Below are 27683 nucleotides of genomic sequence, written 5' to 3'. Positions count from 1 at the left end.
TATTTACAGGCCTGCTGTACCCTCTGTATGACTGTGCCAAACTTTATTAAATGCGTTTTAAACCCATATCTCACTTTGATTCACCACACCTCTCATTTTTATCAGTATTTATGGTAGAAGTCCAACAAAAATATGCATTTAATGTGTTTGTATTGTGAAAGTATTCAGTGGATATGGGTACCACGGCAAAGGATCTAAAGTGGTTTGAAAGTGGTGACTGTGCCTTCTCAAACAGAAAGCTGTTTGAGTCTTTGGCTTTAACTGTGTTTTCATGTCTGACCAGAGAGAGTGTGTTTTGATCTACTGAAATTTTATGACTGTATAAAAATAAAAAAAATCAGTCACAGTTTTGTTTTTCTCTGTGCAAAGTGCTCGCTATTTCTGTAAGCATGAGCTTAAATTAATGTGTATTATTAACTTACGTGCTTCATTTTTATTCATTTAGCTGTTTTCCGCTCGACGTCACACATTTTATAAAGACTATGACAGATACCAGAAACACTGATATTTTTATGGAAATGCATTTTCATGTTCAAATGTTAAATTCTTGTCAAGTTTTAATAAATTTATACTAATGTTCAACTTTGTCTCAGTGTCAGAAATCCTTTCAGTTAATTGTTTTTTTAATTTTAGCATATATCTATGTATATGTATATATCTGTCTCTCTATATATTTTTAAATTTTTTAAACCTACCTATATCTATATATATAGATATATAGATGTAGATAGGCCTGAATATAACACTCCTTGGCATATTTCATTATGTTTGTTTTATCTTTGGCAATATTATCTTCTTTTTCTAGTCTAGCATTATGGTGGACCAGCTCTGCCATATTTAAAAATAAATACAGAAATAAATAAATGCTCAATAAATAGATAAGGATACAATTGATTGCCCCCAAAAATACAATAAATGTAAAAATGACAGGCAGAAATAAATAGCATTGAAGAAATAAAGAGTGTAAAAAACTACAAAGGAAAAATAAAACAGACAAAAATTTCATAAATAAAGCTGAAGATTATAACATGCACATAATTTAACAAAGCAAACATTTTTACAAAGGTGAATAAATAAAGAAGCAAATTAAGAGATGTATACAATTATGTCTCACTGTAGTTCATTTCTACCTACATTTATTTGTTTATTGTGTTTTTGGGGGCAAATAATTGTATGCTTATTTATTTATTTATTTATGTATTTATTTTTAAACATGGAGGAGCTGGTCCTCCATACAGCTAACATACTCCTTGACATATGTGTACTTCATTGTCTTATCTATTTTTGATCTGCTTGTTGTTACTTAATTAAAATAATACGACGGAGTACAAGGGCCAGGCTAGAGATTTTTTTTCTTCTTTTTCAAGAATAAAGTCATAACATTAAGAGAATAAAGTTATAATATAACGAGAATTAAGTTGTAAAATTACAAGATTAAAATCGTAAAACTACAAGAATAAAGTTATAATATTACGAAAATAAAGTTGTAATATTATGAGAATAAAATAACATTACAGGATAAAAGTTTTAATATTATGAGAAGAAAGTTGTAAAATTACAAGATTAAAATCATAAAACTACAAGAATAAAGTTATAATATTACAAGAATAAAGTTGTAAAATTACAAGATTAAAATCGTAAAACTACAAGAATAAAGTTATAATATTACGAAAATAAAGTTGTAATATTATGAGAATAAAATAACATTACAGGAAAAACGTTTTAATATTATGAGAAGAAAGTTGTAAAATTACAAGATTAAAATCGTAAAACTACAAGAATAAAGTTATAATATTACAAGAATAAAGTTGTAAAATTACAAGATTAAAAGAAAGTTGTAAAATTACAAGATTAAAATCATAAAACTACAAGAATAAAGTTATAATATTACAAGAATAAAGTTGTAAAATTACAAGATTAAAATCGTAAAACTACAAGAATAAAGTTATAATATTACGAAAATAAAGTTGTAATATTATGAGAATAAAGTAACATTACAGGAAAAAAGTTTGAATATTATGAGAAGAAAGTTGTAAAATTACAAGATTAAAATCATAAAACTACAAGAATAAAGTTATAATATTACAAGAATAAAGTTGTAAAATTACAAGATTAAAATCGTAAAACTACAAGAATAAAGTTATAATATTACGAAAATAAAGTTGTAATATTATGAGAATAAAGTAACATTACAGGAAAAAAGTTTGAATATTATGAGAAGAAAGTTGTAAAATTACAAGATTAAAATCGTAAAACTACAAGAATAAAGTTATAATATTACAAGAATAAAGTTGTAAAATTACAAGATTAAAATCGTAAAACTACAAGAATAAAGTTATAATATTACGAAAATAAAGTTGTAATATTATGAGAATAAAGTAACATTACAGGAAAAAAGTTTGAATATTATGAGAAGAAAGTTGTAAAATTACAAGATTAAAATCGTAAAACTACAAGAATAAAGTTATAATATTACAAGAATAAAGTTGTAAAATTACAAGATTAAAATCGTAAAACTACAAGAATAAAGTTATAATATTACGAAAATAAAGTTGTAATATTATGAGAATAAAATAACATTACAGGAAAAACGTTTTAATATTATGAGAAGAAAGTTGTAAAATTACAAGATTAAAATCGTAAAACTACAAGAATAAAGTTATAATATTACAAGAATAAAGTTGTAAAATTACAAGATTAAAATCGTAAAACTACAAGAATAAAGTTATAATATTACGAAAATAAAGTTGTAATATTATGAGAATAAAGTAACATTACAGGAAAAAAGTTTGAATATTATGAGAAGAAAGTTGTAAAATTACAAGATTAAAATCGTAAAACTACAAGAATAAAGTTATAATATTACAAGAATAAAGTTGTAAAATTATGAGAATAAAGTTCTTATATTACGAAAATGAAGTCATCATAAAACAACCCATTTCAGAAAGAAAGCTTCGAGCTCAGACCAGCATGACGGCCGACCGGCTCCACCAGCAGCCTGAGTCCACTTTGATCCACTGCCCAATTTGATGCTGATGCTGAAAGGTTTCCTTATTTGTCAAACAAGAGCCAAAGTATAACATCACATGATGCTCGACATTCCTCATTTTAGGGAAGAAAGTGCTGCTTGTAAGAGTTGTCATAAAATACAACTTGTTTCTTAAGATTTTAGGACTTTATTCTTGTAATATTACAACTTTATTCTTGTAATTTTATGACTATTCTTATTTTGACTTTTTTCTCATAATATTACCACTTTATTCTATTAATGTTATGACTTTATCCTCATGATTTTATGACTTTATTCTCTTAATTTTATGACTTTATTCTCGTAACTCTGACATTATTCTCGCAATGTTACGACTTTATTCTCATAATTCTACAAATTTATTCCCATAATTTTATGACATTATTCTCGTAATTCTACCACTTTATTCTCGTTATTTTACGACTTTATTATGGTAATTTTACGACTTTATTCTCGTAATTCTATAACATTATTCTCGTAATGTTACGACTTTATTCTCGTTTTATTACGACTTTATTCTCATATTTTCAACTTTATTCTCGTAGTTTTACAAATTTATTCCCATAATTATATGGCTTTATTCTCAGAATTTTAAGAATTTATTCTTGTAATTCTATAACATTATTCTCGTAATGGTACGACTTTATTCCCATGATTTTACGACTTTATTCTCTTAATTTCATGACTTTGTTCTCATAATTTTATTATTTTATTCTCGTAATTCTATAACATTATTCTCGTAATGTTACGACTTTATTCTCATAATTTTCAACTTTATTCTCGTAATTTTACAAATGTATTCCCATAACTATATAGCTTTATTCTCATAATTTTAAGACGTTATTCTTGTAATTCTATAACACAATTGTAATGTTACGACTTTATTCTCGTAATGTTACGACTTTATTCTCATATATTTCAACTTTTTTCTCGTAATCTTACAAATATATTCCCATAATTTAAGACTTTATTCTCATAATTTCACGACTTTATTATCGTAATTCGACGACTTTATTCTCATAATGTTTACGACTTTATTCTCATAATTGTACGACTTTATTCTCATAATTTTATGACTTTATTCTCGTAAATTTACATTATTCTCATAATTTTACGAATTTATTGTTGTAATGTTATGACTTTATTTTCCTAATTTTACATCTTTATTCTCATAATTGTACAGCTTTATTCTGGTAATGTTACGAGTTTATTCTCGAAATAGAAGAAAAAAAATACGCAAAAATCTAATCAATCAAAATACGCAAAGACGCAAAATAAAATTATAGCAAAAAAAAAAAACATCAGTTAACCGGTTAATTTTATTTAGCCATACGGTCTGCCATACTGGGAAGCCACCGCCTACTGCGCAGCAGCAGCCCAGGTGACGAAGATGGTGCTCATCAAGGAATAGTGAGTCTGAAATGTTTTCGAAAATATACATTTTACCATTTCTAACTGTATATTTCTGTTTTTTGCCAAGGTCCATTATGGCGAACTAAAGATATGTGGTCCGTTTAGTGACGTCATTGTCGGTATCTGAAGGGTTTGTGTGCAGTGAGTTCAGGCAGGGTGGATCAGGATAACGGGACACCGGTCTGTTTTAGGCGTTGCTAGTACAAGCTAGCATTAGCCTCCGAGTGGTATCAGCAGAAGGGATAATTAGCCTCTTAATGCAACCGACCTGTGCTAAAAGGCTGCTATGGTTCACCATAACCACACTGCACTTTTAGTTAAAAACCACCAAAATAATCACACAAAATGAAATACAAAGGGTGTGTCTTGGAGCTTGTAGTGTGTTAGCAGCGAGGCTCGTGTTTAAATTGCCTCAATGTTAAGCTGTGGTCTCGTGAGTGACAGATTAAAGCTTCTTCTCTGACGGATTTAACAGAAATGCTATGTAGCACATTTAGCTTTAGCAGCCGGGCTAGCTGCTAGCATCACATTTCCCTACAGCTCTTACAGCTTAATAGAAGCCGAATGTCACCTAATGTCAACACTTATATTGAGGACAAAGGTTATGGAGACGTTTTGCTAGCTCGACATTTATTTCTACCCTTTGAGTTAGCTTTTAGCTTCCCTTGCTGTTGCTTTAGCAGGGAGTTAGCCTAAGGTTATGGGCGGCTAAATTAACAGTGTTAGTCAATTTGATAAGCTATAAAGCTCAGACTGTTTATATTACTGACTTCTAATAGCCTTCACCCTGCTATTTTAGTTTTTTCCTTATCATAGCTTAATTATTTGAAGCCTAAGCTTTGCTCTGTGGCTAACTCCATACCCGCAAATAACGGTGCCTGCTGTTTGAAGTGGGCACAAACTGGATTATTTAAGCCCGATAGAAATTCTAAAACAGAAACTCTAAATGTAAATCTTTAGTAAAATATCCATTCCCCGACATGACGGCTAATGTAGATGCTAAAGACTGGAACGTAATGTGATGATGAACAAGACAGTGCAGGTTTGTTGGAGTGGAAGCTGCCCTATGCCAAGGAAAAGGAGGCGTGTATTTGTAGGCGATTGTCTTTTTTTTCTCCTTCTGGATTTAATAGGTATTTTCATTTACAGGTAACTTGGCACTGCTAAAAAAAAATGAAGGGAGCACTGAAATAACACATCCTAGATCTGAATGAATGAAATATTCTCATTGAATATTTAGTTCTGTAAAAAGGCGAATGGGCTGACATGACGACACAAAATCATCAATGGAAATCTAATTTATTTACCTATGGCCACTGGTGGTTCAGTGGTCTAGCACTGGATTAAGGGGCTGGTTATCCTCCCGCAGCAGTATGACGCAGACATTTTTGATTTAGACTCAATATTGAAGGGTGGTCTGTGTTATGTTTATTCCACGCCACAACGAAGAAGGGGAAAATCAGGAACTAGCTGTGGGTCTAGATACGGCCGAGGCGATGAGGAAATGTGTCAAGTTTATCTGACGACGAGGCACATGAGGGCAAAAAAGAGCGGGTATTACCGCAGCAGGCTAACCTCGCTCTTCTAGCTGGTCCAACTTCACAAGTTGTTTTCCGCGATCGCGGTCATACAAACAAAACAAGCCGGTAAGGTACCAAACAGGAGATACGCATGAGTAGAGCGGATGTAGATTTAAACAATCAGAGCCCTCCTGTCTGTCTGCTGTGACCTACAATGTGGGAGAGGTGCAGCAGAGTTTCTGCGGAGGGGGGTGGTGACGTCTCTGCGTTCACCGCGACACCTACGCAGACAACCTGATTTCGAAGTATAAATCTATGGCAAGCCAAGAAGGTCATATTTCGCATTGAATTCTCGCGTTAAGATTGAAGTTAACCCGCAAAAAACGCGCGTTCCCCCGAGATTACGCCGCTTTTTACGCCGTCTTTTACCAACAAGCGCCGCCTTTTACGCGCGTCATGATAGTACCGCAAGACGCGCGTTAAATACGCGCGTTGTGTCGGTCAGAACGCGCGTTAAATACGCGCGTTGTGTCGGTCAGAACGCGCGTATTTAACGCGCGTTTTCCTAATATGATAATGATGTCCTTCCTTCTTTTCCCACAGCCAATGCATTTGAACTGGTTGCATCCAATGGCTGATCAAGGCAGCCAGACCAAGAAAGTTCAGCATAGATCTGCTTTGTGGAAAACTGCACAGAGCTCAAAGTTGCAGCATTGCCAAAATTCACTGCATTGCCGTTTCACAAAGACTTAATGTTAGGAATATATCCACTACATACACTTTGCTGTTATTTTGAATCCATTCCATACCTATTTTCATGTAAAAACGTTTTGCATCGCCAACTGATGTTTTGTATTTACCGGGATTACTAGGAATGTTTCACCACTTATCATCACCGAGAGGCGGCGTAGTGGGTTAAGTAACCGCCTTCAATGCGATTTTTTGCTTCGTGGCAGGTTCGAATCCGGCAGAGGCAGTCCGACTTTTCCCTTTATGTTCTTTCTTGTCTCCAACCAAGCCCATTAATTTATTTATTTTTTTCTGAGAATATAATCATAAATGTAGCCTACTTCACTGTTTTTGATCCATCGCCATGCATTCTGTCATGTAAAAACATTTTATATTGTACTAATAAAATGACAATAAAGGGGACACTTGTCTTCCAGAAAATTTGCCGGTCTGACTTGTTTTCTGTATATTTTCCTGCATATCACCAACCTTTTCCCATAATGCTTTCTACAGCCATGGAGCAACTGCTGTTAAAATTAAATTAACAGGAACATTTCTTATTAAAAGTGTTATTAGTGCAATGAGAAAAAACTTGCTTAGTTGAGCCAGTGGAGGTTTGATGATCCCCATAGCTCATGTTCTCTGTCTCCTACATATACACACATATATATATATATATATATATATATATATATATATATATATATATATATATATATATATATATATAAAAACCACGTCACATAAATGTTCTTTCAGTCTACAATACTTTCAGTCTGCAGATGGCGCCATATAACGGGTAGGCTACTGGCAGAGCAGCAAACAGGTGTTTGCACCAAAGCTGGGGAACAATATAGGCAAGGTGTGTCTCTTTTTCAAGAGAGAACTGGATACTGGATTCTTTCATCTTTTTTATTTATTATGAACTATTATTTATCTATTTCCCACTACCTTTTACCACTAGTCAATACCTTTACTTATGTGTACTGGAACAAGATCCAAATGTGCAAGAGTCTAATTACATTTTCATTGTGGAATAGGAGACAAGGTATGGGTGCAGCACCTTCCATTGGGGGTGTATCCAGAAAACAGGTACTACGTTATTTAGATGTTACATTTAATTTTAACAGCAGTTGTTCCGTGGCTGCAGAAAGCATTATGAGCTTGGGAAAAGGTTAGCGATATGCAGGAAACATACAGAAAACAAGTCAGACAGACACATTTTCTGGAGGACAAGTGGCCCCTTTATTGTCATTTTATTAGCACTATGTAAAAAGTTGTTACATGACAGAATGAATGGCGATGGATCAAAAACAACAGAGAAGTGGGCTACATTTATGGATTATATTCTTGGTTAGAGGCAAGAGAGAATATCAAAGGCATAGGTTTGATTTCAGCTTTGGTAGGGACACTATTGGTCTTCAGTTTCATCGTTCTAATGTCATTGGTCCTTTGCAAAAAGATGCATACTCTTTTTTTATGCTTAATGTGAGCATCAGGCTTTGATGTGTTTAAAGAGAACAGCATAATTTCTTCCTAGATTAATACAAATCTTATAAGCACTACACTCACTAGATGCTATTTAGCAATGTTTGAAGCATCACTGGCTCTGATCAATGTGCAATTAGGACTTTTTTCCACTTTGAAAATGTTTGCATTTAAACTTACCAGCCACTAAGACAGAAGGTAAATACATTCCTATTTAACCAAATATAATCTAAATATGCCTGTTATATGTTGACGTATCATGGGTTTTCTTTTGAAGATATATAATTGTGCAGAGGTAAACAGGTGAAACCCACTCTTATTTTTTTATGTAATATGCTCTCTCTGTGTCATGCAAAATAATACATTCAACGGACGGCAAATAAATGTATTGTATTTACATGTGCACTGGAACTATAAGAGGAACTCACACTGAGCATTTTGAAATATTAACTTCACTATACAAGTTGTACATCTGGGCTGTAGTTACTCTATGTAGCCCATTTCATAATTTTTTTTCTATGGCTAAAACAATTAATCATATCTATCAATAATTTAAATAATTGTCAACTGATTTAGTAATTGATTAATAATTAACTGGAGTATAGAGCCACTAAAATGTGCCTTTAGCCAATAGAGCGACCCACTTAGAGCAGGAATTATACCAAGATTATGAAAAAATATGTAAACATTTTGCATTTAAGACAAAAAAAACTTTTAGTCTGTCAATATTCTCCATCCAGAACTCCTCAAGAGGAAACGTTTCTGTTTCACCTGGGGTCATTTCGTAAAAAAATCTACTTTTAGGAACCTTTGGGTGATCTGAATATTAATCAATTCATCAAAAACATAATCAACAGATTAATCAATTTGCAGAATAATCATTAGTTGCAGCCCTAATTTTATGATAGCATTCCAAACACATTTCTTCCATCATGCAGCAGTGAAGGGCAGCTGCTTCACCCTGAGGCTGCCCTGCATCATTATATCTGTTTCCTACAATCATATAATGTTTCTATTCTACAAGTGCGTCTATAATAGTAAAGGATTAAATGTAACAACCTTTTATCATCATCCTATATTGCTTGCTGTTTAAAAGCTCCTTATGTCTATTTTCTTTTTTAGTGGCATCATCTACAAACACAACACTAAGAATCAGCCAAAGTTTATTAAAATATAAAATCACTTTAAACAATTATTATCTGTAATGTAATAGTATCCAAAATAAACAGCCAGATTCAAGCATTATTTACCAGACATTAATGTACTAATTTACTTATGGACCATGTGGAAATCTAGAAAAATAGAATCAGTGTAAATAGAGTTCCTCTGTGTGTCTTTATCCTATTTCTAGAAGTAGAATCAATTGAATAGAACTATTTTTATGTGGAAAACAAAAAAATAGAAGAACGTCAGCATCCTTCTCGTGTTGTTATGTTCTACAAAATAAATTAACAGCTTTTATATACACCTGAACTGCCGTCAAAAAACAGAAAACAGTAATAGAAAAGAAATACTGGTGAAAGGGAATCAGAAATGTTGATAGATTACAGACTGCTCATTTTGACAGCAGTTTTCAGAACTCCTGTCTGACTCAGAATATTTTGTTTTATAAAAGAAATCCTAACTTTGGTTACTTTCATTTCTCAAGTTCCAAAAATCCAAACTATCTCCTGCTTCTTCATAGAACTGCAGTCAGAAGTTTCGCCTGTTTTAGCCTAGAGTGTCCCTACCAAAGCTGAATTAAAACCTATGCCTTTGATATTCTCTCTTGCCTCTAACCAAGAATATAATCCATAAATGTAGCCCACTTCTCTGTTGTTTTTGATCCATCGCCATTCATTCTGTCATGTAACAACTTTTTACATAGTGCTAATAAAATGACAATAAAGGGGCCACTTGTCCTCCAGAAAATGTGTCTGTCTGACTTGTTTTCTGTATGTTTCCTGCATATCGCTAACCTTTTCCCAAGCTCATAATGCTTTCTGCAGCCACGGAACAACTGCTGTTAAAATTAAATGTAACATCTAAATAACGTAGTACCTGTTTTCTGGATACACCCCCAATGGAAGGTGCTGCACCCATACCTTGTCTCCTATTCCACAATGAAAATGTAATTAGACTCTTGCACATTTGGATCTTGTTCCAGTACACATAAGTAAAGGTATTGACTAGTGGTAAAAGGTAGTGGGAAATAGATAAATAATAGTTCATAATAAATAAAAAAGATGAAAGAATCCAGTATCCAGTTCTCTCTTGAAAAAGAGACACACCTTGCCTATATTGTTCCCCAGCTTTGGTGCAAACACCTGTTTGCTGCTCTGCCAGTAGCCTACCCGTTATATGGCGCCATCTGCAGACTGAAAGTATTGTAGACTGAAAGAACATTTATGTGACGTGGTTTATATATATATATATATATATATATATATATATATATATATATATATATATATATATATATATATAGTGTGTATATGTAGGAGACAGAGAACATGAGCTATGGGGATCATCAAACCTCCACTGGCTCAACTAAGCAAGTTTTTTCTCATTGCACTAATAACACTTTTAATAAGAAATGTTCCTGTTAATTTAATTTTAACAGCAGTTGCTCCATGGCTGTAGAAAGCATTATGGGAAAAGGTTGGTGATATGCAGGAAAATATACAGAAAACAAGTCAGACCGGCAAATTTTCTGGAAGACAAGTGTCCCCTTTATTGTCATTTTATTAGTACAATATAAAATGTTTTTACATGACAGAATGCATGGCGATGGATCAAAAACAGTGAAGTAGGCTACATTTATGATTATATTCTCAGAAAAAAATAAATAAATTAATGGGCTTGGTTGGAGACAAGAAAGAACATAAAGGGAAAAGTCGGACTGCCTCTGCCGGATTCGAACCTGCCACGAAGCAAAAAATCGCATTGAAGGCGGTTACTTAACCCACTACGCCGCCTCTCGGTGATGATAAGTGGTGAAACATTCCTAGTAATCCCGGTAAATACAAAACATCAGTTGGCGATGCAAAACGTTTTTACATGAAAATAGGTATGGAATGGATTCAAAATAACAGCAAAGTGTATGTAGTGGATATATTCCTAACATTAAGTCTTTGTGAAACGGCAATGCAGTGAATTTTGGCAATGCTGCAACTTTGAGCTCTGTGCAGTTTTCCACAAAGCAGATCTATGCTGAACTTTCTTGGTCTGGCTGCCTTGATCAGCCATTGGATGCAACCAGTTCAAATGCATTGGCTGTGGGAAAAGAAGGAAGGACATCATTATCATATTAGGAAAACGCGCGTTAAATACGCGCGTTCTGACCGACACAACGCGCGTATTTAACGCGCGTTCTGACCGACATAACGCGCGTATTTAACGCGCGTCTTGCGGGTACTATCATGACGCGCGTAAAAGGCGGCGCTTGTTGGTAAAAGACGGCGTAAAAAGCGGCGTAATCTCGGGGGAACGCGCGTTTTTTGCGGGTTAACTTCAATCTTAACGCGAGAATTCAATGCGAAATATGACCTTCTTGGCTTGCCATATAAATCAGCCTTTATTCCACGCCACAATGCAATCACAAACTAGCTCTGGGTCTAGATACGGCCGAGGTGGTGAGGAAGTGGGGGCACATTTTTGCGACAACGGAATGACATGAGGAGCAGCAGACATCATAAGTTCCAAACACTAATTTCAGGGAGATGCTTATCGAACTTGATACTTGAGGATTCAAGCTATTTCACATGATGCATAGGTTTGAGTGTTAACTAGGTGACTGTAAGAGAGTAAACCGAAACATCTTGGCTTATTTTTCTGACTAATCCAATCAGCGTGCTCTCTGACAACCAGTCGCCTGGAACGCTCGTTAAACAGAGCGTCGCTCTGGATAGATATGCTGCACCCTCTCTCTTGTTGTGCCTGTGCAGTCGAAGTAGTTCTAATCCTCACATGATGCACGAATTATTGTTTTGCCTGCACGCTCTCACTCACATAAAAAAAAAAAAAAACACCTTGCATGGTCTAAAATCCGGGATAATTTATCCGACTCGCGGGCATCCGTGAACAACTATTGATCGAAGGGAAATTCCTGGAGCTTCCGGGAGACTTGTGATATCTGGAGCGGGGATTCAGGTCGAAAGAGGGTCCCAGTGTTCTTGTCCATATCTGAGTGGGAACCAGCTAACACCTGTGAAGAGCACTGGACATCAGTAGCAAATTTGCCAATGCTGGTTTTCTGGCAAAGCGTCCTGCACAGTGTTGTGCGCTTACCACAACCCCCATTTGTGGACGTCAGGCCCTCATACCATCCTCATTGAGTCCATTTCTAACACTTTGTGTGGACAAAGCACATTTGTGGCCAGCTGGAGGTCATTATGGAAAGGTCTGGCAGCGCTCCTCCTGTTTCTACTTGTAGAAATGGGTGTGTCTTTCTAAGTGCCAATAATTTCCACCTTTTGTTTATTTTATTTTTACACAGTATGTAAAATGGATTGTCAGTCAGTGTTGCTTCCTGTGTGGACTGGTTGATTTCACAGGCGTTTGATTCAATATAGGTTAAATAGTGTTGGTGACGTGTTCCCTTTTATATTTTTTGAGGAGTGTATATTGTTCAGCCTTTAAATACCATGTTGGTTGTCTAAGTGTGTTCTTTTATCTGATGTTGATGCATACTAAACTTTAAAGAATATCTATTGGCTGGATGTAGAAGGTTTCCAGTTATTAGTTCCTTATACAGTAACACTAAGAGTATAACGAGCTCTAAGTAACTGTTATATTCTCTGCTGTTTGCTTAACAGATCTGCCACTAGCATTTTGGTTAATCTAGTTTTAAAAGGTCAATTTAAAAACGTGTAGTTGTTTTTTTCACATAATAAGAGTTTGTATTTTCAAAGACAGATCAAAATTTGTTCATTTATTAAGGGAGGGTGAAGTTTGGAAACCTTTATTTTTTTTATCTAATGCCCCACAAAACTAATGAGATTCAACACATTCTTTCAATTCTTTAAAATTTTCTTTTAATAAAACAACTTTAAACCATAGAAATGCTAAAACAAAAAATCTGCTAAATGTAAAATTGAATCCATTTCTATTTGCAGCCTGTGGACTTTCTTGTCTGTCCTTGTGCTGTTATTATTAAAGATCAATCATTACTGATACTCTTTTTGTTAAAATCTTGTTGTAAAACTTAAATATTTAATCTTATTATAGTTTATATCAACCTATCAACCTAATTGATAGTTAATTACCAGGCAGACTAATCTGCCTAAAGCATTTATTTCTTTCTGTATAGTTATCCACACACAAACAACTGCTTTAACAGATATCTGGAATATTACCTTTATGTTTTTAGCCTTATCTTCATAAACATTGGTACGTAAAACATTTATATATAATAATGTTTTCTATTTCTGTATAGCTTCCCAATAGTAAAGGCTCTTTTTACCCTACATACAGTCTTATTAAATCAGAAGTAACTTAAATAGGTTAAAACATATCTCTCTTTACAGGGCAAGAATATTGTTTCCCAAATTTATTGCTAAACAAGAAGATATAAAATCCATCTATATTTAATCTCCACACGTTAAATCTTAGCATTATAACATGAAGACTAAAATGAACTTGTTTTTACAACAAATACAATCCATGTTTCTATTTTTAGTTTCAGAAATCTAAAACAAAGTTAAAAACCAACTGTTTAGGAATAAATCATGAGACGCCTGTAGGTCCTCCTTTTGCCTTTATCGGGTTCATCCATGTCTTCCAAGGATGCAGCTGATGCTTTCTTGGAACAAAAAAAAAAGGATTTTACTGTGGAAAAAAATTTACTTTTTATATTGACACTAAAGATTAATTGAGTCAACCAGAGATTTACAGCAAATTTCCAACCTTTGGTGACAAAGGCCAACTGATTTTTCCAAGGTCCAAATTCTCTTAAGTGCAGGTCTTCGGCAGGGAGTCTGCAACCCCTAGGGGTTCCACAGAGGTACTGCATTGGGGTTGCGAAATTTTTGGTTGATTAGACCCCCCTGCAATTTTTTCCATTAATTAAAATGTATTTAAATCCACATTAGGGCTGGGCGATATAGAAAAAAAGCTTATCGATAAAAAAAAATGCATATTGATCGATATCGATAATTATTGAAAAGATTTGAAACCATATTTTATGTGCAGCTCTGCCTGGACTTTTTATAATATTGCTAAATGATTTAATTTTAATAAAAAACACAAACACAGACTTCAAATTAAATCTTTATTTAACCAACTTTTTTAACCATAACAGAATTGTTTTAAAGAAAAATAACTTAAGAGACCTGAGTTATGTTATTAAATACTGACAAAGAACAAACTGAAGTGACCAGAAAAGTGACCAAAATAAATATAACAAATAAATAAATGCCCCCCCACCGCCGCCCCCGTTTCCTGCTTTAACCTGAGTTATTACTTTGAAGTTTCTGGCCCCTCAGCATTTTTATCTCAATTGTTAGAACTACGTGGAAACTGCCCAGAACTGAAAATATATATTTATTTTCCGAAGATTCCTCGGAGGAGAGCCGCACCGGGGCCTACACAGCTCTTACTCCTGCGGCTGTGAGCGGCTGAGATGATAAAAAAAAGTTGGTTTCGTTATCAGACTGGTTTTCACTGGTTCCCGACACATTTTCCAGATGACTGTGGTTTGTTTTTGGTCCGACTTGCCATGACCGAAATACTGCCAGACTGCCGAAGTACAAAAACCTTTCTTTTAAACAATTTCCTCCGCTTCTCCTTGCTGCACAGCTTCATGTGCTTTGTGTTGTGGTTTGAGAGGGCGGCGCTTGGTGACGGCATGCCTGGGTCCGCGATTGTGATTGGCTGGGAGGAAGCAGTGACTAGCATAAACCTACATGCTAGGCTACAATGAGAAGGAAGGAAAACTGCGTTTCTTTTTTATCGAACTTTTATCGACCCTCTTTTTTTCTATTGCGCCACACGTCTATCGATCGATATATATCGTTATTGAATTATCGCCCAGCCCTAATCCACATTAACATGAATTCACTGTAGTAAACAGATAAATGGAGGCAGAAGATGTGCCATCAGTTTGGGGGTCCTTGGCCTGGAAAACATTGAAGACCCCTGCTCTTTAGTATTTAGAAAAATTATAATAATAATTGAACTTTATTAATCTCTCATTGGAGAAATTGAACTCCTCTTTGGAAGCAGTGGGCTGCCATTGTGTGGTGCCCAGGGAGCAGTATTTTTTGGGTTAAGGGTCTTGCTCAAATTGGAAGCCCAGAGTACAAGCTGTGGGGATTGAACTGGGTACTTGCAACCTTCTCAGAGCACAAGTGCCCTTCTCTAACCACTAGGCCATCACTTCCCATCCCGTTAGTCAGCAAATACACCAAAAACCCTGAGTCACATTATGTGACAAACTGATTATCTAGTTAAATTCAAGCTTTCTTTAGCAACTTATATGGATGATTAGCACCTCTAGCTAACTCACAGCTAAAATAGCTGACTCTAACTTTAAGATTTCATAAAGTCTGCCATCATTTCAAGATCTGGAATGTTCTATAACAGGTTTAAAGCAGGAAAGAATAAATCAAGCAGCTGTGCTCTGCTGCATTCAGCCGTTATACCTGTTCATTTCGTTCACTCTTTCCGTTTGTAGACTCCATCATCAGTTGACCTGCCTGTTTAAAAAAAACTAAATATTTTCCTTTAAATGCCTTCTGGCATTACTGTCTCTGCTAAGTTTGTTCATATCCCTCATTAGTCCCGAGAAGAGCTTGTCTTGCCAAGTTTTCTTTCGTCAGTAAAAAAACTTTTTCATTAAAAAAATATCCCTCCTTGTCATCGTTTGCATGACTGATATGGAGGGAATTTTGTGCCATTATTGTTGCGAGCAAATCTGAATCGAATAATTAAACTTTTATAATCAAAGGTTTTGCTTTTTTTTCATAACATTTTTTCCAGTTCTATTTTCTTCACTTCTTTACAGATTTTATTTTAATTTTATTTTGAGATTTTATTATTATTATTATTATTATTACTAGAGATGCAGGATCCAGTTTTTTTTTTTTAACCAAACCAATCTGATAATGATATCTGGGATGAGAGTAACGGCTGATGTGACGCTGAACCATTGCATGAATGAACCATATATCTTGCCATGTGACTGAACGCTTTAGCCTTGACATAAATATAGTTTAAATAAGTTAATACATAACAAGGATATAAATGCAGTATTATCATTTATTAACAAATGAGGATCAAAAAGAAATAACATTTCCATGTCAAATGCACTAGATTGGATCTGCGATTTCTGATATAAAATCATCGATATCCGATCCAGTAAAATCATCGATATCCGATCCAGGAATCAGATCGGTGTATCTCTAATTATTTTTATTATGACATCTTAATCTCAGGAAAGAGTAAAGTTTGAAACCTTTTTTTTTTCTCGGAATGCAATATTTTCTAATCTTTGTGTTCTTTGCTTGCAATAATGATGGAACAAAACTCCCTCTATAGGTTCATTATGGAGTGCTGCATTGTGGAACAGTTTGTAGCACTGCTGCCTTGAAGCAGGAAGGTTCTCGGTTAAATTTCCGACCCGTGTCTTCCTACATGAAGTTTGCATGTTCTCCCCATGAATCTATCCAGGTTCTCCGGCTTCCTCCCACACTCCCAAAAGGTTAGGTTAGTTATGTTCTCCAAACTGTCCTTAGATGAGAGAGTGCATGGTTGTGTGTCTCTGTGTTGGCCTGCGACAGACTGGCCACCGCTCCAGGGTTTACCCCACCTCTCATGCAAAAACTGTCAGAGATAGGCACCGTGAAAATGGAATCATTGTCATGCATCACAGATTATGTATAAAGCTAGTAAACAATGACTACCACTCAATATCCAAAATCCTTTCAGCCATAAAGATGGAGGCTATCATTTACGTGAAATGTGGAATCCCTCAGTGAAAACAGTAGGAAGAGTTTTTGTGTGTCTGTATGTGGAGATAAACTGTGGAACAGCCTGGAGGACGAACATAAGGAGTCTCCCAATATACATATGCTCATTACTGTCAGCTTTCTTATTCATAATAATTAGATTATTGATAGTATTGGATTGATAATGAATATTAATGTAAACTGATGAATGGTGTTAGTATTGTTATTATTATTGGTGCTACAATTGATACTCTTATCACTATTATTTCTTGTCATGTGTGTTTTTGATAGGATTATATAATAATAATTATTTTTAGAGTAATTCTTTAGTTTTATGCAGCAAAGGGGTGGGATTAAATGAGAATGGTTTTCTTCCCACTCCTTTTGAACAAAGACTTGTTTTTTAATGGTATCTTTTTTTTTCTACATTTGTTTTTAATTATTGTCTTATCTTCAAATAGAACATTAAATAAAAAAAAAGACCTACTAGAAAAAATAGATTATATCTTTGTTTTCAGTCGAGCAACATTTGAGTCCAGGCACTCCTTAAAATGCCCTGATGACTGTCTGCATCACAAAAAAAAAAAAAAAAAATGCACCACAGTAATATTGTTTTAACCCAGGTGGGATTCCTGGGGTGTTTACATTATTAAGTGCAGAGTTTTAGTTTGATGAGTCCTTTGAGGCAGCAGCAGAGGTTGTTACTGAGCTAAAGTAGTGCGCTGCGTGGGAGGCTTGGCAAAACACGTTTACCACAATATGTTCTTCAGATTCCTCTGCAAGCGCACCTTTAAAATCTCACTGAAAAACATTAGAGATATTAGAGAGTGTCGGTAACCTTTGGTTTGAAGTTTCGTTCCTTAATATAACTTTTATTGACTAGAAAAATTATCTGGCCTAAAAAAAAAGACATTAAAACCAAAGGGATTGAGGGCAACTTTTTGTGGGTGTTTTGGTTTAATTTTAAGATTTGTTTTTAATCTTTCTCAACCTCTCTCTGTTTTCCCTCCCAGCCGTGTCGTGTTGCCGGTCTCTGTTGAAGAGGTGAGTGATTTTATGTTTTCCTTGACCTCAGTCTGCAGACAGGGTTTCAGCGTCATTATAGGTCATTAAATTATTATTTTTTAGATTAAGGACTTAATTGCCATTAAAAACCATTATATGTGATTATCATGGCATTTAAATGCTTAAAACTATATTCTCAGATGTAGCTGGCTCCGCATATTTGCGCGGAACTGCTTCCGTTTGATTGTAAAGCCGTATGTTTGGAAAATAAGCTTTTTTTTTTTTTATATCCCCCCCCTGCAATTTTTTCCACTAATTGAAATTTCTTTGAATCCACATTAACATGAATTCAACACACTGTAGTAAACAGATAAATGGAGGCAGAAGATGTCTTTCAGTCATCAATGCAAACATTCAGTGACACACAGGAGCTCTTTCAAACTGGGCACCGTTTCATTCACAACACCTGTCCCATCAACCAGGAATCAGAAATACTTTAATAATCCCAGGGAGAAATTACTTTCGCTGCATTGCTCCATATGTAATAGAGTGACTATAGGAGCAGTTTGATGTAACACAATTTCATACAATATATATATAATTAGGGGGTCCCTGCTCCATCTTGCCATCAGTTTGGGGATCCTTGACCTGGAAAATGTTTGAGAGCGTTAAAGGAGCATTAAAAAGCATTAAATTAGAGTTACTCATTCCTATATAAACTGGGTATTGCCAAAGAAGTCACGATTCGATTCGAATCGCGATTCACAAGCCACGATGCGATTCTATCACGATGCATCACGAAACTTGAATTATTGCGATGCATTGCAATATTTTCTCCTCCATGTTTTGTTTTTGAATGATTCGGCGCAGTAGAAATGCTTGTGACACAAGGCAGTGTGCATCAACACATCCGCAGCGACATCTACTGGACTGGAAGTTGTATTACACTTGTTTTTGGCTGATGTTCGCCAACCATTCATGCAATTTTATTTACTCATTTTTTTAAATTAATAATCGATACTTGGTGTCAAGAATCGATGCAGTAGATCATGAAAATTAGAATCACGATGCATCATCATGACGATTATTTTGCACACCCCTAATATAAACCCTGGCAAAGTAGGAACGTTTAGATGCCTGCGTAGGGATGTTTGTTTGTATAGAAAACTCCTCCACTCACGTCTGAGTTAAAAAAATTAGTCTTTGTTTTTTTTTTGTACTCCTTTTTAAGGGAGAAGTTCGGTTTTTTACACTTTAAGCCCATTTTCTGTAGTGTCCAGGATGAAATCGAATGATCGACACCAAAAGTTTGACAATTGCTCCTGTCTCTGCTTTTTGGCTCATTTAGAATCACCCCCTGGCTGCTTTAGAATGGCTTGCATAGAGCATGTCCGATAATGTCCTTAAAACAACCTTAAACGTTCTTTTTTTTAAATATGCTACTCACCGGGTCGTCAGCGCTGTTCAATGACGTTCCAAAAAAAGTTTCGTGAAGAAAAAACGTTCCTGTAGTGTTTTATTTAGCATTTTGTAAATCCCATTGAGTTCTGTAGGAATAGTCAATATTCCGCTGCCACCGGAAACGGAAATGGGGCCTGTTTACACAGTTGTAGTCTTTTCGCTTCACTCTGTGTACTCCGACGTCGAGGTGCTAACGTCTCTGTTAAACACTTTAAAAAAACTCTGAAAATGGAATACGAAAGGTGGATTCTTGATTCTTGACGTCGGAGTACACAGAGTGAAGCGAAAGGACTACAACTGTGTAAACAGGCCCCATTTCCGTTTCCGGTGGCAGCGGAATATTGACTATTCCTACAGAACTCAATGGGATTTACAAAATGCTAAATAAAACACTACAGGAACGTTTTTTCTTCACGAAACTTTTTTTGGAACGTCATTGAACAGCGCTGACGACCCGGTGAGTAGCATATTTTAAAAAAGAACGTTTAAGGTTGTTTTAAGGACATTATCGGACATGCTCTATGCAAGCCATTCTAAAGCAGCCAGGGGGTGATTCTAAATGAGCCAAAAAGCAGAGACAGGAGCAATTGTCAAACTTTTGGTGTCGATCATTCGATTTCATCCTGGACACTACAGAAAATGGGCTTGAAGTGTAAAAAACCGAACTTCTCCTTTAAAGCTGTTTATTTGGGCGTTTTTATTTTTTGGTTTATTACAGTATCAAGTAGGGCAGCTGTACTCTGTGGCTGAGGCTAGCAAGAATGAGACCGGAGGAGGAGAGGGCATCGAAGTGCTGAAAAATGAACCTTATGAGAAGGAAGGCGAGAAGGGACAATATACACACAAAATCTATCATCTAAAGAGGTAAGCATCTGTTTGTTTGTTTCTTTGTTGTAGTTCTCTGTTGTGATTTAAAATTGTGAAATTTATCCTTTGGGGAGGTAATGCTTATTAGAATATCAGATCTTTAGAACTCTTTAGCTGTGTACACATTAAATGTGTTTAGGAAAAGGGTGAAGAGTTGGAGCCAGGAGGAGCATTTTTATAGATCTAAGTGTCTGAGAGCGTTTCAGCCGACTAACCATCAAGGCCATAAAGGGCAGTAAAACAGGTGTTTTCTATCTGCTACTGTGAGTCGGCAAATTCACCAGCTGCTTTATAGGACAAGAGTTCTGCAACAGATCAGTTTGTGTTTTCGATTTTGGCCTCAAAGAAAAACAAAAACTGAATTAATATTGAAATACTTCATAGGCCCTAAAGGAAGAAGCAGAATGAATTTAAGACGTTTCCTAATGACATTGAGTTCACTGAAGCAGGATACTGCCTTCTATTTTTTTTTTTTTTTTTTTTTTTTTTTTTTCAATATTTCAGTTTTTAAAACAAAAAAGTGATGTAGACTGTTTAGCTGTGTACAGCCTTGCTAATAGTTATTAGATAAGGGATCTCTGCCGTCTTAGGTTGTTGTAATATTCATGTTTATGGGATGCAGTTGGTTGTGTTCAGGTTCTGGTCTAAGATCTTTCTCCTCTTGCCCTCATTGGTTCTCTCCAGGATCCAGGCTTCTTCTCTATGTCCAAAAACTTGAATATTAGCTTAATTGGTTTCTCTAACCCATAAAAAAACAAACGATGAAACAGAATCCTTAAAGGTACTTTACTCTATATTTACTTATACATATGAACTAAAGTAACTGTATAGATTTTTTTTTAATACTTAAATACAATTTTAAAAGTATATTTATTTACTTTATATATGTCTACATATTTTATTGTAACATTTCATATTTTTTTTATGTATTGATTGAATGGGGTAACGTATTTTTTTATTTACAATTAAAAAATTTCTATATATAAATAAAGTAAAATGTATAAATTTCATGGTACAATAATTTATTTCATGAGACGTTCATATTCCCTCCACAAACCTCAGGAATCACCATTGTGAAAATAATGTTGGGAGCAACCAGGGGGTCCTGAGCTCCACTTCTAGAATCCCTGCTCTACATTAATCTAGTTTTCACCTTGCTGCTCACCCAGTGACGACTGGAGACGGGCACCAGCACCACTGCGCCCCTGCATTAATGGCTAGCATAGAAAATGAATGAATGGGTGGATTCATGATGACGCTGTGTTGGCAGGGAAAGAAAATCTAACATGAAATCGAGAGCAATGGGAATTATAATAAATAAAGAATTATTGGTAAAATAAATTCAGATTTACTAATTTTAATACAAATTGTTAGTAGTACATCATTATGATTTTCCATTATTAAGCTAACCAGTGCTGTACAGGATGAGCTGTTTAGTTTAGTTTTTTTCCTCCTTCTATCCAAAATGCTCAGTGCACCATTTCAAACATCTAACCGATGAAATGTTCCTAAACGAGAAAGTAACACATATAGCTATGAGCTGCTGATAAATATAAATAGTTACCTGTCCAGTAGATGTGTTATTATGGCAAGAATTTTGCAATGCAATACAGATGCCCCCTAGCAGCTGGGAGGTTAAGGTGTTGATGAGAAATTGATTTAATTTAATTAAGCATTAAAATCATGTAGCAAGGCATACCAAGTAGCTCTGAGTTATTATAAATCCAGCAGGTTTATTTTTTAACATAAATATCCTCCATTTGGTAGCTCCACAGCAACACTCTGAAGCTCAGCAGAGGGTAGTGATGCTGAGGGACATGGAGGCAAATCTGAGGATGATGGCTAATATGACCAAAGTAGCCTTGGTAGAAAACACACAGCGGGAAACACGGCTTGCTGGTACAAATAAACAGTTATTAGGGAATTAATATAAATTAGTTTAAATTAGGGCTGCAGCTAACGATTATTTTGCTAATCGATTAATCTGTTAATTTTTTTTTCTTCCGATTAATAATATAGTTAAAGGTTGTTTAAAGAAGATTTTTTCATGAAATCAAACCAGATGAAACTATAACGTTTCCTCTTGAGGCGTTCTGGATAGAACATATTGACAGATGAAAAAAGTTTTTTTTAAAATCTTAAATGCAAAGTGTTTTACATATTTTTTTTTACTTTTTGGTATAATTGCTGCTTTAAGTGGGTCGCTCTTTCAGCTAAAGCCATTTTTTACAGTCTCTACTTTACAGTTAACGATTTATTGACCGCTGAATTAGTTGACAATTATTCTTAATAATCAATTAATCCGATTAATTGCTTCAGCCCTAGTTAAATACTTGAAATGAAGATGATTTTCTAATAAATCCTCCACCGATGTTACAAGAAATCCTCTACTATTTTCTTAAAGATAAAATTAGCATCTCCACCTCTCCTTCAGTACCAGGTAGGGATGCACGATATTGGGATTTTGGCCGATATCCGATATGCCGATATTTATTTATTTTTTTTAGAACTTTTTATTTAACCATTTTATAAATCTTGCAGAACATAACATTTCCTGACAGAAACTCAAATAGTACACATCACAACAAACACAAAATACCAAAAGTCTTTACAATTATGACAGCAGGCAGAGCAGACAACATCCACAATCTATAATCTGTGGCCAAGCAGTACCCTTTCCTAATGAGGAATTCCATCAGATCCCTCCTTTTAGTAATATCTCGTCCTCTCCATCAGACCCCCAGATATTCTGAAATACAAGTCCACCTTCGTATAAAAGTGTCCATAGTTAGCTGCAGGCTTGCAGTCATTTGCTCCATTATGTAAACATGTTTCAATCTCTGGGCCCATTGATTTATAGTTGGTGGTTTTACATCTCTCCAGTGCACAGTAATCATTTTCTTTGCTATCAATAAAAGAACCCTCAGTATATATCTCTGATCTGTGTTATATTTACTTTTAGGTATGGCTCCCAACAAAAACATCACAGGTTCAGGCATCACCTTTACTTTCAATATTCCCTCTATTTCCTTTCTAATATTGTCCCAAAATCCCTGTATTAAAGGACAATCCCAAAAACTGTGTGTGGTATCTCCAATTTTTCCACAATTTCGCCAACATAGTGCTACACTAGGTTTTTTCACAAATGAGGAGATGATGAAGGGATTATTAAAGTATCTGATCTTCACTTTCCAGTCAAATTCTTTCCATAGTTGGCTGTCGATATGCCGATATTTTAAAACTCATGTAGCCGATAACCGATATCGATACCGATGTTAAAGTTGGACAAAAATAAGTAGTCATTGAAAATAGCAGTTTTATTATCCATTTCTGACACTTTGAAATAGGGCTGGGCGATAATTCAATAACGATATATATCGATCGATAGACGAGTGGCGCAATAGAAAAAAAGAGGGTCGATAAAAGTTCGATAAAAAAGAAATGCTGTTTTCCTTCCTTCTCATTGTAGCCTATCATGTAGGTTTATGCTAGTCACTGCTTCCTCCGAGCCAATCACAATCGCGGACCCAGGCACGCCGTCACCAAGCGCCGCCCTCTCAAACCACAACATAGAGCACATGAAGCTGTGCAGCAAGGAGAGGCGGAGGAAATTGTTTCAAAGAAAGGTTTTTGTAGTTCGGCAGTCTGGCAGTATTTCGGTTATGGCAAGTCGGACCAAAAACAAACCACAGTCATCTGGAAAATGTGTCGGGAACCAGTGAAAACGAAGTCTGAAAACACAACCAACTTTTTTTTTTTTTATCATCTCAGTCGCTCACACCCGCAGGAGTAAGAGCTGTGTAGGCCCCGACGCGGCTCTCCTCCGAGGAATCTTCGGAAAATATATATATATATTTTCAGTTCTGGGCAGTTTCCCACGTAGTTCTAACAATTGAGATAAAAATGCTGAGGGGCCAGAAACTTCAGAGTAATAACTCAGGTTAAAGCAGGAAACGGGGGCGGCGGCGGTGGTGGGGGGGCATATATTTATTTCTTATATTTATTTTGGTCACTTTTCTGGTCACTTTAGTTTATTTTTTGTCAGTATTTAATAACATAACTCAGGTCTCTTAAGTTATTTTTCTTTAAAACAATTCTGTTATGGTTAAAAAAGTTGGTTAAATAAAGATTTAATTCGAAGTCTGTGTTTGTGTTTTTTATTAAAATTAAATCATTTAGCAATATTATAAAAAGTCCAGGCAGAGCTGCACATAAAATATGGTTTCAAATCTTTTCAATAATTATCGATATCGATCAATATGCATTTTTTTTTTTTATCTATAAGCTTTTTTTCTATATCGCCCAGCCCTACTTTGAAAAATAATATACTCAAATATATTTTCATATGCTGATATCAAATTGATTTTTAAAAACGCGGTATCGATCTATTTCACTTTCAAAATCTCGTGAAATTTCATCGTTCTGTTACAAACTCTAGTGATATTTTGCAAATTCTTGTGAGATTTTGTTAGTAAAATAGATCGATACTGCGTCAATATATCAACATATAAAAATATGGCAAAATTTCGTGAATTTTCGGGGGATTTCGTAGCATAACGATGACATATAGCAATATTTCATTAGTAAAAGAGATTGATATGGTGTTTTTAAATGGCAATATATCAGCATATGAAGATATTGGGATATTTTAATGTATCAATATTTTTTCCCTCGTCTTTAGAAGTTTTTAAATCTGTAAAAAAGAAGTTTTTTAGGAAGAAGAAGTAGAAACTCAGAAGCTGATCAAATATCGGGTTAAATATCGGTGGGGTGGTCGATGTCCGATATTCAGTTTTAAGGCCGATACAGGCCGATACCGATAGGGGGCCGATTATATCGTGCATCCCTAGTACCAGGGTTAGCAGATCTGCCTGTTTCCATCCAATCTTAATGGGAATGATTATTGTTTGGTTTGATTTTTGTAGTAGAGCCGAAGACCCTAAGGGTCAGCTTTGGGATTCAACATTTTAACTCATAATACAATGTGTGAAAAAAGGTTTTTCTTTTAACTGACAAAAAAGTAATTTCTAGTTCTTTTTACCCTTTATAGGGCAAGTTACCCTTTTTGATAACTTGCATACCTCTTACAGTGAGATCTAGAAGCACAAGATCTATATCTATCCATTCAGCAAAGATGCTGCTACATGGCTGTACATCTTATTTTGGCATTTGACAAATTGGATGAGCCCTTGAATGATATATTACCTACTGTAAATTAAGTTGAAAGAAAAAGTGAAGAAAAAAAGGTGAAAAACTAATTGAAAAGTTCAAAAGCTAGTTAACAATTATATTTAGATTTATAAACAAAAAAAATTAAGTGCCAGTATCAGCATTAATGCCTCTAAGGTTAGGTTGGACCAAAAAAAAAGTGTTTCTTTCATTCTGAGTGTTTTTCATGAATTTCTTATAGAAGCACTTTCACAAGTTGGCATTTTGTGTTATTACATTGACATTAATTTTTTGAATGTTACAAAGGTAACATTCCAATAACACTATTAGCTTGACATTTAGATTTTCAAAGTATTTCACTGAGGGCCCTATAAAGGGATCAAACAGTGTTTTGATCTAATTTAGTGCAAACTAACAGAGCGTGGAATGTGAGCGACAGCAGTCGGCTCATTAATGTTCTCATGTTCAGGCTTGTTTCTGCCTCCAAATCTTGACTGGTGTGATTATGGTGTTTTATTGCATTCCATAATTGTTCAGTCAGCGCACCATATAAGCAGGGCGGTTTAGCGGCGTAGTAGACATGTACTGCAGCCTGTGGAGGATTTCGCAAACAGAAAACAGAATGAATTCAGCTTCATATCTGCTAATAGAGAAGAAACTCTGGTTGAAATGAATCGCGGCTCTGATCTGTGTTTATGTTGCTTGGTTTAGTGATTAGGCTTTAAGACTGAGGATCACCAAGTGTCTCCTCAACCAAGCTTCTCACACCTAAGGAGCTAGAAAACAGGCTGTGACCAATAGGGAGGCCCAATAATCGATATCGGCGTTGGTATAAGCTGCTGACTCTATAGAGTGAATTTTGTGCCAATATTTTTGCAAGCAAACATCATGGTTTGTACATAGAAATTTGAAAAGAAAAAAAATGCAAGAGAAGAAGGTTCTGGAGAAAAGAAAAAGGTTCGGAGGGTAATTTAGCCTTTTTTGTTAGATTTAATTTATTAACATTTTTCCCAAGTTTATTTTTCACATTTTATTCTTTAAAAAAAATGATATAAATTTTTTTAATGTTTTATTTTTATTATTTTTAAACAGATTTTATATTTTCAATTCTTTTTTTTTAATTGGTCTTTTTCAAATAGAGTTTTACAAATTGCATTCTTCTTAAATTTAATTTAATAGATCATTCTCCTCACTCCTCGGGAAGGAATTTCCCCTGGAGTATGAAGAGAAGATACATTTCTATTGGCCTGCTGGACGTTAGCAACAACATCTTAAAACTAGAAAGTTTGGAAAAAGTAGATAAAATCTGTCAAAAAGAAAATTAGGTAGTTATTTTTTTTATAAGAGCTTTAAAATGAACATTTTAAAAGATTAAAATAAAATAAAAAGATATAACAAAATCTGAGAAAACAGCTAAGTTTTAATAACTTTATTTCTGGATTGCATTTTTGGTTTTCAAAAAAAACATTTTTTGTGTGCAGCAATAATGGAACAAAATTTACTCCTTATCGTTGTAGTTTTTGCATTTGTTCTGTCATGTTATGGTGATGCAGCAAATAATCATGGTTGGTTTTTCATTGTGTCCAAATGGCAGGGAAGTATCGCTAAATATCAATAATCAGCCATATAATAGAAATATTAATGTCGATATCGGTACAAATATTTATATCTGTTCCTCTAAAGCGGTAAATAATCTGCTGTGGTATTCATTCATGTGATTGTTACAGTCTGCTCTCATCTATGTGCTTCATTTTTCCTTTTTATCTCTATTTTCTTTGCTTGTTGTCGACTGCAGTAAAGTCCCTGGCTATGTGAAGATGATTGCACCAGAGGGAGCGTTAGTATTTCATGAAAAAGCTTGGAACGCTTACCCATACTGTCGCACTAGTAAGTTCACTCTGCAGAAACAAATTCACTATTTGATGTGATTCAGCTATTTTCATGTTAGATATTCTCTGCTAATAGCAGAATTTATTGATCTGTATTTATATTTCTTAACTAATTTCTCTCTTGTCTCTTTTTCCTTCCTCGGTGTGCAGTTGTGACGGTGAGTTTACAAACTTTTAGTAAACAGTT

The 27683-nt window shown here is 34.9% G+C and overlaps 1 protein-coding gene across 2 annotated transcripts in view; it reads left to right on the top strand.

Annotated features, from left to right (window-relative positions):
• Window positions 1-4372: 4372 nt before the first annotated feature.
• The window catches only part of pitpnb (phosphatidylinositol transfer protein, beta), a 35745-nt gene continuing 12434 nt past the window's right edge, over window positions 4373-27683 (top strand). For both annotated transcript variants that reach the window (XM_038273091.1, XM_038273092.1), the window contains exons 1-5: window positions 4373-4438; window positions 18119-18149; window positions 20290-20435; window positions 27403-27494; window positions 27647-27654. In XM_038273091.1, coding sequence (XP_038129019.1) covers window positions 4419-4438; window positions 18119-18149; window positions 20290-20435; window positions 27403-27494; window positions 27647-27654 — 297 coding nt within the window. In that variant the 5' untranslated portion in view covers window positions 4373-4418. The remainder of the gene's footprint in view (window positions 4439-18118; window positions 18150-20289; window positions 20436-27402; window positions 27495-27646; window positions 27655-27683) is intronic.

The sequence above is a fragment of the Cyprinodon tularosa genome, unplaced genomic scaffold, assembly GCF_016077235.1.
Source record: "Cyprinodon tularosa strain WSP-4 unplaced genomic scaffold, ASM1607723v1 ctg857, whole genome shotgun sequence".
Classification (NCBI taxonomy): Eukaryota; Metazoa; Chordata; class Actinopteri; order Cyprinodontiformes; family Cyprinodontidae; genus Cyprinodon; species Cyprinodon tularosa.
Note: the sequence above shows the minus strand (reverse complement) of the source record. Positions and strands in the feature narration are given on the sequence as shown.